This window comes from Misgurnus anguillicaudatus, chromosome 20 (genome assembly GCF_027580225.2).
Source record: "Misgurnus anguillicaudatus chromosome 20, ASM2758022v2, whole genome shotgun sequence".
Lineage (NCBI taxonomy): Eukaryota > Metazoa > Chordata > Actinopteri > Cypriniformes > Cobitidae > Misgurnus > Misgurnus anguillicaudatus.
Window position 1 is genome coordinate 19,439,002 of NC_073356.2, and position 16,640 is coordinate 19,455,641.

Below are 16,640 nucleotides of genomic sequence, written 5' to 3' on the forward strand. Positions count from 1 at the left end.
GTCAAAACCCAACGTCGGCCTGACGTCAAAACCCAACGTCTGTGTCTGTTTTGTCATGACAAAAATATTTAGACTTTTTTATTTCTTCATGACAAAAAACTTTTTTTCACTCTTCGGCCAACCAAAACTTTTTTTCTGGCGGACCAAACTCAAGCCAGAAGGTGCATTTTGCTTTTGGTTGGCTATACACACAACACAACTTAGCCGAATACGGTTTCACACAAGAGAGCCAGAATTAAGCTAGAAATGCCCAATGTAAGCCAGATTCGGCCCAGAACGTATCGCTTCTGTATCTGAGACAGAACTGTTCTGTTGCTCAAAATGTTTTATTGTAGTGGAAAATGTTCTACAAACTATAAGAGGTTTCTTCAAGGTTCATTGGAGAACCAAAAATCTTTGTTTTTATGCCAGTACTGCAAACAACCCTTTTAGAACCTCTATTTTTAAGAGTGTAGGACTACAAAACATTGCATCTATCATTATAGCTAGTGTCTGTTTGCATACTTAAAGTGAACATTTATGTTCACCCAGGGTGCAAGGTGTGGAGAGGGCTTACGCTTCAGGAATGTGTCCTGCTTCGTGTCCGACGGTTCAAAGAAGGATCCGGGCAGTATGGTGGATGAGGAACTGTGTAGTGACCTGGAGCAGACAGTGGATGGAGACAAGCAGATCATCCTGCAGGAGTTTTGCACAGTGCCCTGCCCAGGTAACATTTACTGTCACACTGAGTGCCAGTACAAGCAATGATATGGGTTCATACTTCCAAATGAACTGTAGTTTCCAAATTAAATGCTGTGTGTCTGATCTTGGTGTGGCAAGTTGAAGTTTACCTCAGATTATCTAGTTCATGCATCAAAACATCCTCAATGCTAGCCTGTGGGAGTGCATAAAAGAGAGTTTACAAGTTTGTGTTGCTCTTTCTGCCAGCATCCTTTTAAATCAGACAGACCTACTTTGGCATTAAAGACAGTAAGGCTTTTATGAGACACTGTGAAAAATATTCCCTGGGATATCATATAGCTACAGTTTAAAAGCCTCACATATGCTGCTGTATTGCCTCATACAAACTTCTGTAGTAGCTTTTACAACCTCTTCCTGTATTACCTCATCCAAGCTGTATTTTAAGCTTCATGTCAAGCTTTGTAAATTACTATGTTGCACTTCCAGAGGAAATTGATGGAAGCAAACTGCTTTCTGTTTACACAGTCTTTTGAAAACCTTTCTGTTCGGAAAGTTTGTTTTAGTATTGAGACAATGTTTTGACATGTGCTGGGTGGCTGTAAAAGTGTAATGGAGGTTTGTGCAATAGGATAGTGAAAATTATGATGCACCAACATTTTTTTTTCAAACAAATTAGCATCGCACACCTGAAGTCAATAGATAGGTGTGTAGGATAAGACGACAAAAAGTCTCAAAATATACAAAGAACAATTCCCGCACACGATCTGCTTGCTGATTTTTTTTTTTTTATGAAAGTTGTGTTGCATCAACTGATCTTCATCAGGCAACTCTCTTTTTTTTAAATACTTTTGATCCAATAATTCTTTATTTTTAAAGCTAAAACTCGCATCTTGCTTCACCCCAATTTGTAAAACTCCTGCTGTGCTTTCTCAATATCTTTCTTCTGTTTCTCTTTACCTTGAGCATCAAGGTACCTTTTTATCTGTATATTCATTACATGTGCTACTTGATGCCATAGAGAAGGGGTTTTCTAACTGTGGGTCGAGATTTGTCCTATTAATGACATTTAATGACAATTATTTTGATATCAGGTATTTTGGGATGGCAATTAAACATACATTTAATTCATACAATGACCATGAAAATAACTGCTGTTTTCAAAAAGAGAACATTTTTCTTTTTGTATTCATAACTGTTTTTTATCTGCATATTTCTATAAAACATTTTGGTGGGTCCTGAGATAGATTAAACCTGCCTAAGTGGGTTGCAAAATAAAAAGCTTGGGAATCGGAGGAACCATTTTTGGTTCCTCAAAGAATCATTCAAAAGTTCTTCAAAGAACCATTTCTTCTTACCCATTTATAAACTGAAGAAATATTTTTACCACAGAAAAACTTGTAATACAGAAAAGTTTTTCAGATGTTAAAGGCTCTTCATGGAACCATTTAGCCAAAAATGGTTCTTCTATGGCACCTTTCCTTTTAAAGAGCACCTATTGTCCTATTCATTTTACATTTTCTTTTGTGTGTAAGTGTGTATAAGTACATACCCCAAAGCAAACGTACATAAATCTTTTTTCTTTGACTACAACAAACACACGGATTGTAATCAACAGTATACTTCCTGGGATTGGTGATGTAGACAAGACCGACATTATCATAATTCCTCCCGCTTCAGACTCACAGCCTGTAAGTTAACTTATGTTAGCATTGTGAGCCAATCTTTCAAACATGGTAAGGAGCGTCACATTTCCGCTAATGTCAGAGGTATTTAGGCCAATCACAACATACAGATTAGCTGGCCAATCAAGGACACAGAGCTTTTCAAATCCTTTTTCAAATCTGGAGCTACAAAAATGTACGGAATGTGGAAAATAGTGTGTTTTTTAACCATAAACCACGCAAACACATTGTATTTTACCAAATACACAAAATAACATTGTTTTTAGCAATGAAATAGGTGCCCTTTAAGAGAGCACACTGGAGTGATGTCTGTGCTCTCAGGTACAGCATCCGCCTCTGGCACTCACTGTGCACACTACTCTAAAAATCATGACAGGATTATGGATTTAGAGAAGGACAACTTTGTGAATAATTAATACTTTGGGAAATATATTCAGAAATCAAAATTGCTTTTACTATCGGGCAGTCTGACCCAGTTCTCCTGAAAACTCCCAGACCTCGCACAAAAATATAAAAACATGGGATTTAAGTTGAAGCCTTCTTCAAATTCTTGGTACAAAAACTCAAAACTCCTTAAACTAGTTAGTTGCAAGAACTTTCATTTATATAGCTATTTAACCTAAAAGAAAATTACCTGTCTTCCACATGAGCAGTCTTAATGATTAAAAATGGGTAAATCTACTAATCACAGCTCAAGACTCGTTAAATCACCCATCGTTATTCTAAAAAGAGAAGTTTTTGTGTGTTTGGTAGGCGAGTGTTACCTGACGGATTGGACAGAGTGGAGTCCATGTCAACTGAGCTGTATCAGTGGGGACGATCTGGGATTTGGTTCCGTGCAGGTCCGTTCTCGTGCCGTTCTAGCTCAGGAACCCGAGAATCTTCTTCAGTGTCCAGAACAGGAATGGGAAGCAAGGCCATGTACAGGTGGGTCATAGCAAGGATCAATTATAGTAAATTAAAACCAGTTACATATTTACAGTACTGTACAAAAGATGCTGATTAGACAGCATGATTATTGCACAGGTATGCCTTAGGCTGGCCACAGTAAAAGGCCACTTAAAAATGTACAGTTTTACTGTATTGGAGGGTCTAAAAACCAGTCAGTATCTCGTGTGACCACCATTTGCCTTACGTCTAATCTCCTTCTCATAGGGTTGATCAGGTTGTTGATTGTGAAATGTGGGTCAACTATGTTGGATATATACAGTACGGTGCAAATGTCTTAGGGCACCATGCTACCATTAGATGTGTTGTTTTTGCAATTGTATAGTGATCATATATAATTATTTCTCAGTGTCTTTATTAAAATACAGGAAATGTGTATGTAGTATTAAAAACTGTATAATAGTATAAGCTGAAGTGTCAAGTATTTAGGGTAAACTCCCCTTCCACTTGAGCAATAGCAGACAGCTGCAGGATCTCTTAAACCTAAATAAAATTAAATCATAATTTCTAATTCTAATCGAATGACCTCCTCAAAAAAGCTCAAGATTTGTTTCATGCCAAGAGAGGTCAGATAAATACTGACTGATGCCTGAAAAAGACATTTAGTTTTGAAAATTGTTTTGTTTTTAATGTTGTGTACATATTTCCTGTATTTTCTGTTTGTATCTTAATGAAAATATTGAAAAATAAATATGGATGGACATTAAAACTTTGCTAAAACAATAAAGCTGGTGATGGTGGCCTAAAACTTTTGCGAAGTAATGTGTATTTGTTGTTCTCCAAATGGATTAAATTTTTTTGTCCTTATGTTACTTACTAAATGTTGGTTTTATTTGTTTAAAGAGGGCCAGTGTTATGAGTACAAATGGATGACCGGCCCATGGAAAGGCTCATCTCGCCATGTCTGGTGCCAGCGCTCTGATGGATTAAACGTCACAGGTGTGTGTGCTCATACCGATCTCTCTAAACATCTAAAATAATCCACTTTTTTTTTTAATTTTGCGGTTTTGAATACTTGTTAGCTGGCCAGTCGTCTGAACAGCTGGAGACCAGCTTGCACAATTTATACCAGCATATATTTTCCCATTAGGAAGTTGCATGTAGCCAACATAAGGTTTATATCTAGAAGCACAGACATCTGCTGTCAGTATTCAAGGAAAATATATTAAAACCATCACTTTGACAGAACTGTCAATATTCTCCACACTCAAAAAAATATTTGATGACAGACTGTGAGATAAAGTTGACATCATGTGCTGTCATGTCAGACCCCAGGAGGCTGAAGTGTGTGACTCTTATATCTGTATTTACTTGATAGAAATAATCTTTTAATCCATGACAATGTCACACCCACATCTTAATCCCATTCACCATTATACCAGCTGTCCTCTCGTGTATGTATTAATATGCATATTTTTCTCTGTCTCTATCTGTTTTGTTGCAAGCGTGGAGATGTGTGGGGCATGTCCATGCCCCTTTCACTTTCAAGAACATCACTGAGAATATTTCATTTTAAACCTGAGATTACATTTGGCTCTGAGCTCCGTTATGCTGCATGCCAAATGGCAGCTTGTGATGGCCATGCCCTCCGTATGATTTTCAAATGTTTATTTGTCCTCTGTGTCGAGCTTTCCAAACTGACCTCATTCCAGATGGCACGCACAAGTCTGATTGGCAGATCAGTGCATCAGCAGCTCTAAAACTGTAACCAATCCCTCTAAAGCAACCAGCTCTGCATTTATGAATATGTATAAGCTATATTAAGGTATGCAGCAGTATAAATATTCATAAAAGCTACTAATTGGTAACCGCATTTCTGCAGATGCTTACAGTTATGGTGAACCTTTTAAAAGGACACTTTTACAGTACCTATTAGATTATGCAGATTTACATTATTAACAGATTATATACATATATATACAGTACTGTGCAAAAGTCTAAGGCCACCATCACCAGCTTTGTTGTTTTAGCAAAGTTTTAATGTCCATCCATATTTATTTTTCACTCTTTTTATTAAGATGCAAACAGAAAATACAGGAAATATGTACTGAAAATTAAAAACAAAACAATTTTCAGAACTAAATGTCTTTATTTAGTTTGACCACTTTTGGCACGAAACACATCTTGAGCTTTTTTGAGGAGGCTAAAGTCCTGAAGTCATTCGATTAGAATTAGAAATTAGGATTTAATTTCATTTCAGTTTAAGAGATCCTGCAGCTGCCTGCTATTGCTCAAGTGGAAGGGGATTTTACCCTAAATACTCGACACTTCAGCTTATACTATTATACTGTTTTTAATACTACATACACATTTCCTGTATTTTCTAGTTGTATTCTAATAAAAAGACTAAGAAATAATTATATATGATCTCTATACAATTGCAAAAACAACAAATCTAATGATGGCATGGTGGCTTAAGGCTTTTGCACAGTACTGTATATATCCAACATAGTGGACCAACATTTCACAATCAACAACCTGATCTACTGTATGCGAATGGCAAAAGAGAAGTGCTCACTAACACATATTTAGACAGATTTGTGAATAATATTGGAGAGAAATAGGCATTTTGTGTCCATAGAAAAAGTCTTAGATCTTTGAGATCAGCTCATGAAAAATGGGGGCAAACACAAAAAGTGTTGTGTTTATAATTTTGTTCAGTGTATTATGTTTTCTTTGTTCATTTGTTGCATAGGTAGGTAGAGAGGTAGGTGGTTGTGTTCAGTTATAATTTTCCAAAAGTCATTAGCCATTTTTCCACAAAACCGTGCCAAACCGTTCTCGTTGTGTAATCGTTCCAATCCATGCTGATCCGATACAGTTATGGTTTTCCCTGTGGGGTTGATGATAACGTCCTTTGTAATGTAATAGAAATGCGTCCAGCAATGCCTTGGTAACGCAAATGTTTATAGGGGTAATAGTGAGCGCATTATGGAGGATGATTATTTTTTTAATTTTTTTTTTAGGAGTACATTTTTAGCTGATCTGTGTTTTGTTAGCTGAAATAACATTATTTTCTAAGTAAACCGGTTGCCAGATCTTTGATTTTCCCCAGCTATGAATGACATGTAGTGTTTGCTGTTACTTTAACAATTGTCGTGACAGTTGGCGGTAGAAGTCACGAGTGATTCCAGTATTAGGGAACAGTTCTGTTTCACTGCTCTCATTGTTGATTGGTTATATTGATTCATCCCAGCTTAGAGAAAATAAAACCTCTGTATTGGCCGCTGGCTGCACATTTCAGTGCTTTTATAGATCCAGTGGATTCCCACGGGCTACGGTTAGTAGAGAGGAAGATAGAAAGTCAGGGAGAGGAGAAGTGTTACGAGCGAGGCTTTTTCTTTTTAGACTGTAAAGACGCGGGTATACCAGGAAGAGGATAATTTTTTAATTTTGTTCTGTAGGGCCTCAGCTCGGCGCTAGATATTCATATGAGACTTGGAAGGAGAAGAGCCTACGTCTGCTTATATAGACAGTCAGTCATGTATGAATTAATGATAATGTATTTATATGCCTGGAGGTTTATTTTATTTACTTCATAATTATTGTGCATACTCATGCTAACGCTGAGGCAGTAATTCAAAACATGGTAATATTACATTTATGCATTTGGCAGACACTTTCATTCAAAGTGCATTTCATCTATATTTTTTATGCCCAAGTGCAAATAGGGAATAAAACCTGTGACCTTAAAAGTAATAGTACAATGGTTAACCATTTGAGCTTTCTTTCCAAAGTCCTTCTTAAAGGAAGAGCTAAAAATGAAGCAAAGTGTGTCTTACACTATTTTACATGTGTGAGTAGATGTGAAGTAGGAGGATTGTGGGAAAAAAGCACAAATCACTCTTTGATGTCTAAGCCTCCAGAACAATAAACTGGCTGAAAATGTGCTGGTGTGTGTTTCTGCATGTCATTTCTTTACATACAGTAAAAAGCTAAACTTTGACCTCTTGTCTTGCAGGTGGATGCCCATTGACAAGTGAACCTGTGTCGGACCGGTCGTGCGACCCAGCCTGCGACAAACCCCGTTCATACTGCACAGAGGTTTGTGTGTGTGTGTTTTGTGGCTGGTCCCGTGTGCAGGCAAACTGCATAGAAATTCAATATTAGATTAGATTCCCACCAGAAGAGGTGGAAAAGTAGAGGGATGCATAATGGGAAAGTTCAGAAATGTGAGAAGCAGGAAGCAAAGTCTTTTACGGGTGTAATAGGTGGATCTGATATCCTCTCATGTAAGCTTTTAAAAAGAACAACTTTAGATGGAAAAACAAGTTCGGGTTCAACTTGTAATCGCATTAGTGGTTCATTTTTTGTTAAAAATAAGTATTTGAAGTATGCATGGAGCCAGTTTTATCACACAGACTGTGTCCAATGTCAGAGGATATGAGAAGCAGTCACGCTGTATGATTGGATACTGCACCTTAGGAAAGATGAGGCACTATCATCTGAGAGAGATGTATTGTTATGGACAGCAGCTGTGTTTTGGTGTGATAGTGTTTTTAAAATACATTCCCAGACAGGGATTAGCTTAAACCAGGACTAGGCCTAGTTTCAATTTGGAAATATAACTAGTTTTAACAAACATGCCTTACTACAAACATTACTACTGTGCATTTTGAGGCAAAACAAAGGCCACCGAGATTTTATTAAGGTATGTGAGTGCAAGTTGTTTTCAGTTATATTTATTTTAGTCTAGGGCTAGTCTAATCTCTGTCCGGGAAATTGACCTTTTTAGTTTAATAATGGGCAAAGACTGGATATATCTGTGGTTATTATTTTACCATACCCACGGGTATCATCTTATTAACAAAAACTGAAGATATAAAATAACTAATATCTATTTTTTGTGATTCACTGCTTTCCACACACACAAAAAAAAACCATCCAACATAATGTAAACAACATTTTGTAAAAATATAACTTAATGTTTAATATTGACAGAGTAAGGTCATGTCAAAGATTAAAATCAATAAATGTGATTACTCATAATTTATATTTTAATCTCACTTTAGCCTTGATTTCACAGACTGGGCACATATTTGAAAACACACACACACACACACATATGTATATGTACAGCCCTTTTTTTTTACCCCTGAATTTACAGGGGTAGTTTTTGTCCGACCACCCGCATAAAATTCCTGGCCGAATTACCTATTGTTTTTTTGACAAACACCAAGGTCGTATGGTAATTAAATTGCTGTCCAATCCATATCTCTCAGTTTATAAAAGGAGATCAATGCAAAAGTCATTCTGCACTTCCTTTTCGACCACTGAAAAGCAGCGTAATGGTCATGCGCATTGCGTTTATTCTGCATCAGTAACGTATCTTTCCTGTGAGCATTTTAAAAATTTTCATGACTGAAATGATGAAAAGAATTGACACAATTCACATACCTGTTAACTAGTGTTGTAGTTCTCGAGACCGGTCTTGGTCTCGTCTTGGAATCAACCGAATTTTTACTCGGTCTCGTCTTGGTCTAAGACAAAGAGGACTTGGAATTTTATTTCAAGACCGGTCAAGACCACAACTGATGGCACATCACGAATTTATTTTTTACCATTCATTTTATGCAGTTTATTCAGGTTTGACATATTATGTTGGCATTGTTTAAGCATTGTTAAAGTTTCTCCCAATGACAATTTTTCAAATTTTATTACTAAAAACACCTGCATTGTGTTAAGTGGATGGCAAGCCATGGAAAGACAGTTCAGAATAAATGGTTGATTTCAGCTTTTAGTGTTTGTTCACTTTTATTTGCTTATAGACAAAGATAAATTCCCACTTATCTGCAATGCCTTTAATTTTTTTATCAACTTCTCTGATGGCATACACACACGCACGCACACACGCACACACACACACACACACACACAAACACACACACACACACACACACACACACACACACACACACACAAAAAAAAAATTTAAGTAAATGTGTGCTTAAAATAGACAAAAAATGTTGCCAATGGAGTAAGAAACAAATCTTGAATTAAGTTTACTTTTTTTCTTAAACACTTAATTAAAAAAAATAATGAAAAATGTCCATACCTCACACTGATAAGAAACAAATCTTAGTATTTTTGTCTTGTTTTCAGTAAAAATATCAAAATATTATTAAATTAAGATGCTTTTTCTTGATGAGCAAAACGACCCAAGAAAATAAGTCTAGTTTTTAGACAAAAATATCAAATGTAAGTGCTCCTGTGCATAAAACAAGCAAAAAAAATCTGCCAATGGGGTAAGCAATTTTTTGTTGAATTTTTCTTGAATTTAGTGTTTTTAGAAAAATGTTCAAGATTTTTTTGCTTACCCCATTGGCAGATTTTTTTCTTGTTTTATGCACAAAAGCACTTAAATTTGATATTTTTGGTCTAAAAACTAGACTTAATTTCTTCGGTCATTTTGCTCATCAAGAAAAAGCATCGTAGCCTCTTATGGAAAGGCTGAAATTCCACAAGGGGGCGTATTTGTTCCTCAGATGTTGCACAATAAACATAACATCAAAATATATTCATTATAAATCGTGAATGAAAAGTGAGATTCGAACGAATGTCCGTTAGTGAACTAATTGTATACAGTTTTTATATCGTAATTCGGTCAGAAACATCAAGATTGTGAGATGAACAAATCGTTTTGGATTAAAAGGCTTGGATATTCCATTTCCTTGGACTTTTGGGGATTTATGAACAATTTGTTTTGGACAATTTCACCGAAGCGGATAAAGGGAAGATTTTGAATGTAAGTAAATATCCTAAATCGGCTCCGCCCGGTTCAGGTAACTAACAAGATTACAGTTTTATGACTGCTAAAAATCATATTATGCTTTGTGTTTGTGCTTAATGGAAACCCGAAAGTCTAAGCTTTTCAGCAATGTGCCGCATGACTGTATATTTTGAAGATTTAATGCTTCAAAGTTACAATGACTTAATGCAGCCTCACGTGCAAGAGAGGGGGTGTACCGTGTACGGCACAATGTTCCTTATCAGGTTAAAGGTGTAGCGGAGGATTTTCTCAAATTTTAAAAAAGAACCGCCTTCACCACTTTTTTAATAAATGCAATTGCGCAACACTCCTGATTGACAACTAGGAGGACAAATAGTCTTGATGTTCCACCTGGAAAAAGAAAATCCTCCGCAATACCTTTCATTTAGAATTTTTAGATATTTTTACTGAAAACAAGACAAAAATACTAAGTTTTTTTTTTCTTGAAAATGATTTTTTGCAGTGCATTGGCAGATTTTTTTAGCTGTTTAGATGTTTTAAGCACAAATTTAGTTTAAAAACTAGACTTATTTTCTTAGGTCATTTTTCTCATCAAGAAAATGCATCTTGATTTGATTTGAAAACAAGACAAACATACTAAGTTAGAAGGCTTTTTTGCAGTGTATATATCTTGTATCATTGTTTGTATGACTCTCTTGCATCTGCACGTTACTTGTTTTACACATAGTTTGCAGATGTTGTATTAAAGCACAAACAGAAGTGTGTCCCAACACAGAAAGTAACAAAGCAATGCACACTCTGCCACATGCGATTGCCAGCGCATTCGAAATTTGTGAGTTTGTGTACACTGGCAGTTAGACGTGCGCGGTAAATGCGCAAGGCAGTTGTAGCTTTGCGTGCGGCTCGTCATCCTCCACTTATCCTCAAGAAGCTTTTCTTTTTCTTGTATTATTGGCAGGTGTCGTTTGAGTGAAATGTTACAGATATACTGCCTCCTGCTTTACCAGATGTGAATGTAGGAAACATCAAATACGGCCAGTGGATTTTTTTTATAAATAGACAAAAAATACAGGAGAAATACAGGAAATTGTGTAAACGGGATGATGCCAGCAAAACTATGGTAAAATGAGGGAGAATCCCAGCAAAAACGGGAGGGTTGACAGGTCTTCTACAGCGAGTGGGAGCTGATATAAATAAACAGAAGAAAATCACGAAAACATTTCGAATGTCTATTATAAGCAGCAACAAGTGCTAAATAAATTTTTTTTATTAATATTGAATTACACAACAGTATTCCATATACATATAATCAAGTATCCGGGGTCATGTGTATGATCATGTAATTAACCACATACGCAGCGCATTTCCAGGTGTTATAAATTATAAGCTCACACATCCACCACGAATTTATCATCATCTGAATGCATGAGTTTTATTGCGGAGGAGGCATGCAAATGTATTTTGAGAAAAAATACTGTCCAAATAGTGCTACTAAAAAACGTTGTCTTGTGGTGTGCGTTTCCAAATTGCATATAAACTACACATTGGGCATGAGTGAATACAAGCGTATCAAAATCTGGTCTCCCACTGTGTAGTGAGTCTCTTTACTATGGTTTTAACCAGACTGCATTCATATCAGATTCTGTTGCTATATCCAGCCCTGCTCTCTTTTACCCACCTCTGGAGGTGTAAATGCCCCAGTGCATTGCGGTCATCCCATGAGTGTGCCGATCTAAGGAGTGCTGCGTTCACGCATGCAGATAGATGATTTTTCTCCAAAAATTGTTGTGGGAATAAGAGACCCCCGTAGACTACAGGCGTAGCATGTGGGAAACACACATCAGGCTTGGGGGTTTCCATATACACAAGCATTCAGATCCAGAGAAAGGCGATGTTCATTCAGACCCACATGCTGTGATTTATCTTGGCAACACTCGGACTTGCATTAATCTTTAGGATTTGAAATAGCACAGAAAAAAGAGAACTATCTTGACATCACAGCGAAAGTATTTTTAGCATTTAACAAGAGCCATCTGAGCTAAAGTAAGAGCAGTGTGACACTGGTAAGTAGGAAGTTAACAGCGGTGGTCGCAGGAGACTGAAATTGAATTCAATTAGCACCTGCTCGGAGCCAAAGAGATTTGCTGCAAATAGAAAGCTTTCTTTACTGTGTTGAGCTATTTATTGTTGTCCTTATTTATTTATTTATGTCTTGAATAGCCCAAATTTTGGCATACCACATTAAATTCAGTCTACACATTGAAGCTTATTCAGGTTAAAAAGCAACAACCAGCCACTGTTTGTTTTGTCTTTGTGCCGACTTATCTGAAATAGGCTTTGTAATCACAAATAATGGCTGTTTAAAAGTACTAGGGGTGCACCGATAAATGCCGATATACACTAATAACAGTGGCCAATAACTATTTTGAATCGCACAGCCGATATTTTTCACAACTACTTTATGTAGCGTTTCTACGGCTTTTGATCAGTAAGTCCTTATAGAACTAAAATCACTGTTAGTTTGAGTCTTTTATAACATGCATTTGAAAAAGCAACACTCGTCAAACATAATCATTATAAATATTCTTTATAATTTTATATTTATAATTTATATTTTTATTATCATGAAAATACCTGAAAAGGTTTGAAGAACATCAATAGAGGGTATGCATTGACGGCACTTTTCCACTTGACCACGCTGGAGCTCGCTCTGTTGAGTGGCAAACATTCAACAAAATGGCTGGTTTTCATAGTGGCTGCTGCGAAAATGCCAGTAAAACTGACTATTATAAGCTTAAATTGGATTTAGTTGGACTTGATAGCAGTGGACAATACTTAGATACATAAGTTAAATTTTTCAAGCATCTGTTTGTAGGATGTTTGTATTGGGAAACGTTTTACTTCACTACATTCTAAAGCATAGAATCATACTGTGTATTCTTTAATATTGCATATTAAAATTTATTTAATACCTAATTACATTAAAATTGTGTACTTTTACGTGAGTGAAAGTATGTTAATGTACTAAAATATTAAATGTTAAACAAAAACTTGTATTTACCTTTGGTTGATAGTGACCCTAGCAACTTATCAACCCACCTGTTGTCAGTGGACGTCGGAATGGACGATCCATTTACTTCTCCTTTCTGTGTTTTTTGGTCTGTAAAACGATAGCTCCGAATTCTTGTTAATCTGTTAGTACAGTCTATCACACAACAGCTGTTTCCCATTTAAACGCGTTTTCCTCGTGTTTTCGCTGATTTCACACTGTACACTCATTCTGCCACTCTGTCTTTTGCCACTCAGTGGGCGAACCGCAGTCACTTTCGCCGAAGGTGACGTCATGTGCATACCCTCTATATAAATATAACCTTAAGCCATTTCCTGGAGCTACTTGTGTATGGTTCTTCGTCTGCAGCCCTTATTAAGTTTCTGCACGAGAGCGCCCTCTGGCTTTTGGATGTAAGGGCATTTCACTGCAATTCATTGAGAAGTATCAGCCAATATATCGGTGCAGCCCTAAAAAGTACCAATTACTTGTCAGACAACACTGCAAACTAGAAATCCATGATCACATTTATCAGTTTAACATTGTTTTCTAAGTGCCCCTGTTGATTCTATATGTTGCTGACATTTTATTTGATTCAAACATTTAATAGGATATTCAGACCTAGGATATTCGACTTAAAACATTTTATTGTGTTTCTGTATATTCCAACTTTCCCATTACATAGAGTTCATGTAGCTTAATTTGTAGAGCATTGCATTAGCAGTGCAAAAGGTCACGGGTTTGATCCCCAAGGAACATACATACCGATAAACACATCTAGCTTTTATAGTAATGCAAGTAAGATAAAACGCACTAAGTAATGCACTAAGTTAGATAAAAGCATCTGCCAAATGCATAAATGTAATGTATATATGTCAGACGCTGATGGATATTGTGTAAACTAATCCAATGGCTCCCCCTGCAGGCCGGTGTATGCGGCTGTGAAGAAGGCTACACTGAGGTGATGACATCAGATGGTCTGTTGGATCAGTGCACAGTCATACCAGTGCTTGAGATCCCAACCGCAGGTGACAGCAAAGCTGATGTGAAGACGATTAGAGCCCTTAACCCCACCCAGCCCACCTCCAACCTTCCAGGCCGATCTGGGCGCACCTGGTTCCTGCAGCCCTTCGGACCTGGTAAATTTGAGGATTGCAAAGCTTTTAAAAACTCTGCTTGTGCATGCACTTATTTAATAATAGTATATGTCTAATATGTAAAATAATAGACTAATATTGTTATACTAACTAGTACTGCTGTTTTTACGAGGTATACTGACTCAATGCAAACCATGTGAAGGTGTTCCAGCAGATCTGAAACCAATCTTGATAATGTTATGCATGTTGCCTCGGGTGTGAACAGGTAGAGATCCAGCTGTGCATTTGTGTTGATGTGTGTGCGTGTGTATGTCTACACAGATGGCAAACTCAAGACCTGGGTGTATGGTGTAGCAGCTGGAGCTTTTGTACTGCTTGTATTCATTGTCTCTATGACTTACTTAGCCTGGTAAGATTTTTTTTCTAACAACACACATCGCTCATTTCTTTTCCTTCCATAACTGTTCTGTTCTTTTTTCTGTTTATCTTATTTATCATTTATCATGCATATTAATTTTTCTCCTTTATTTTCTCACTCTCTCATTTCTTTTTCATCCCCTTCATATCAGTTTTTGTGTTCTGGCCCGGCGCTCTTCTTCGAGCCCGGACGCTTCCTTTGCCTCTGTGTTTTGGGCCGGACCCAATGACCAAGAGCTGATTTATATCTGCCCTGCCTGTCAGGGCATTGACAGTCAGATGTACTAAAGTTCTCAGCTCAGTCCTCTCCCTCACAGCCTGGCTCTGTGACCATTGTTGTCCTTCACATTTGCCTTCTCACTGTCACATGTGCCTTTCTGATCAACATGTGGAGCTGTATGGAGGAGGTGAGCAGGTAGTGTTAGAAATAAAAAATGTAGATCTAGATATAGATCTGGTTGAGAATAGCTTGTATACCCACACTGCCCTCTAATGGTGAAATACAGCATACCCATGATCATGCATGAATGTTTGTTTAATTCTGCTCTAATTATTTACTCGCCTTCATGTTGTTTCATATTCAACCTGGTTTCTTCTGTGAAACTCAAAAGGAGACGTTAGGCAGGATGTTTCAGCATCGGGCACCATTCACTTTCATTGTATGGTGAAATGATACAATAAAAGTGAATGGTGGTAAAGGAGCCTGTCAATTTCGAATATTCTGCTTTTTGTGTTTCAAGTCATGCAGGTTTGGATATTTGGGTGAATAAATCATTACAACATGTTCATTTTTGAGTGATTTGTCCTTGGGATTTTTTTTTATTAATGACAAACCCAGCCATTGGGTTAAATTATCATAGAAAGTGTTCATATTTGACCCAACAATAGGTTAAAACAACCCAGCATACAATCCAACGGGTTAGGTTTGTCAATTTTTTTACAGAGCATTGTATAGAGTAAATGTCACTAAGTATACACATTGAAACACACTGATTTACATTAGTTCACCTTAAGTTTCTGAATTTCTTATTGTTTAGTCCATAACATTTAAATGCTAGTTTATGACTTGTGAGATAAGATCATTACACTAGGGATGTTGTATTGACATCAGTGATGCGCGGGTCAATGTATAAACAACCTGCACCCGACCGACGTTCTCAACTAATCCGCCCGCAACTCGGACCGCAATATATATATATGAAGAGTTTGGTTCCAAAACGCAATAAATCCATTTTGACAAATTTTGGTAAAAACTTGTTTTCTATACCAAGAAAGTGACAAGATGAAAACAACTATTTTCTGTTACAAACTTTCACACAGCATCTTTAGGTTATAAAAACATAAAAAATTCAAATCCATAAGTTGATTTTCAAAGATTTATTATAAAAACGGATTATTTCTTCCACAAAATGCAATAAATCCATGACAAGTTTTTATTCAAAATGCTATAAATCTATTGAATCAATAGCCTATATAAATGTGCATTCATCTTTGCCATGTTATATTCATTTAGTTGACTAGTTGTACACACTAATTAAAAATATAAACATTTATGGCATTAATCAAAACACTTACTTTGTCATATTAAGAACCCTGTCATTGCGGTTACTTGACGTCTTAAAGTTTTTCACAGCGATCATCTGTAAAATGTTTTTGGTCCTGCTCGATTTTCGTTGACTTTGAGTAAAATTATGGAAAGTATTTCATAAGATCCTCTGGGGTCAATGTGTTAGCATGAGAAGCTTGATGCTGTCGTGAGAACAAGCACCCGTCTCCCGAGTGCCTCTCAGGGAAAATATTAGATGCTGATGGCTTACGTTTCTTTACCATCACAGGTTTATCAATGCCATTAAAGTATTATTTTGTTTTGTTTGTTGATCACAAAGTACAAAGTAGATGAGGAAAACTAGGACTCCATGTACTCAGCGCGCCGCCATGTTTGTTTACATTGCTTGAATGGTGCGCTGTGGGATTTATTGCGTTCTGTAAAAAAAGGGGAGTGGCGTTTATCGCATTTTGGGGAAAAAGGGAGAAAA

The 16,640-nt window shown here is 36.8% G+C and overlaps 1 protein-coding gene across 1 annotated transcript in view; it reads left to right on the forward strand.

Moving 5' to 3' along the window:
- thsd7aa (thrombospondin, type I, domain containing 7Aa) overlaps positions 1-16,640 on the forward strand; it is a 132,253-nt gene that overhangs the window by 110,430 nt on the left and 5,183 nt on the right. The window contains exons 21-26 of the mRNA XM_073858252.1: positions 532-706; positions 3,117-3,290; positions 4,155-4,250; positions 7,273-7,355; positions 14,016-14,229; positions 14,509-14,596. Coding sequence (XP_073714353.1) covers positions 532-706; positions 3,117-3,290; positions 4,155-4,250; positions 7,273-7,355; positions 14,016-14,229; positions 14,509-14,596 — 830 coding nt within the window. The remainder of the gene's footprint in view (positions 1-531; positions 707-3,116; positions 3,291-4,154; positions 4,251-7,272; positions 7,356-14,015; positions 14,230-14,508; positions 14,597-16,640) is intronic.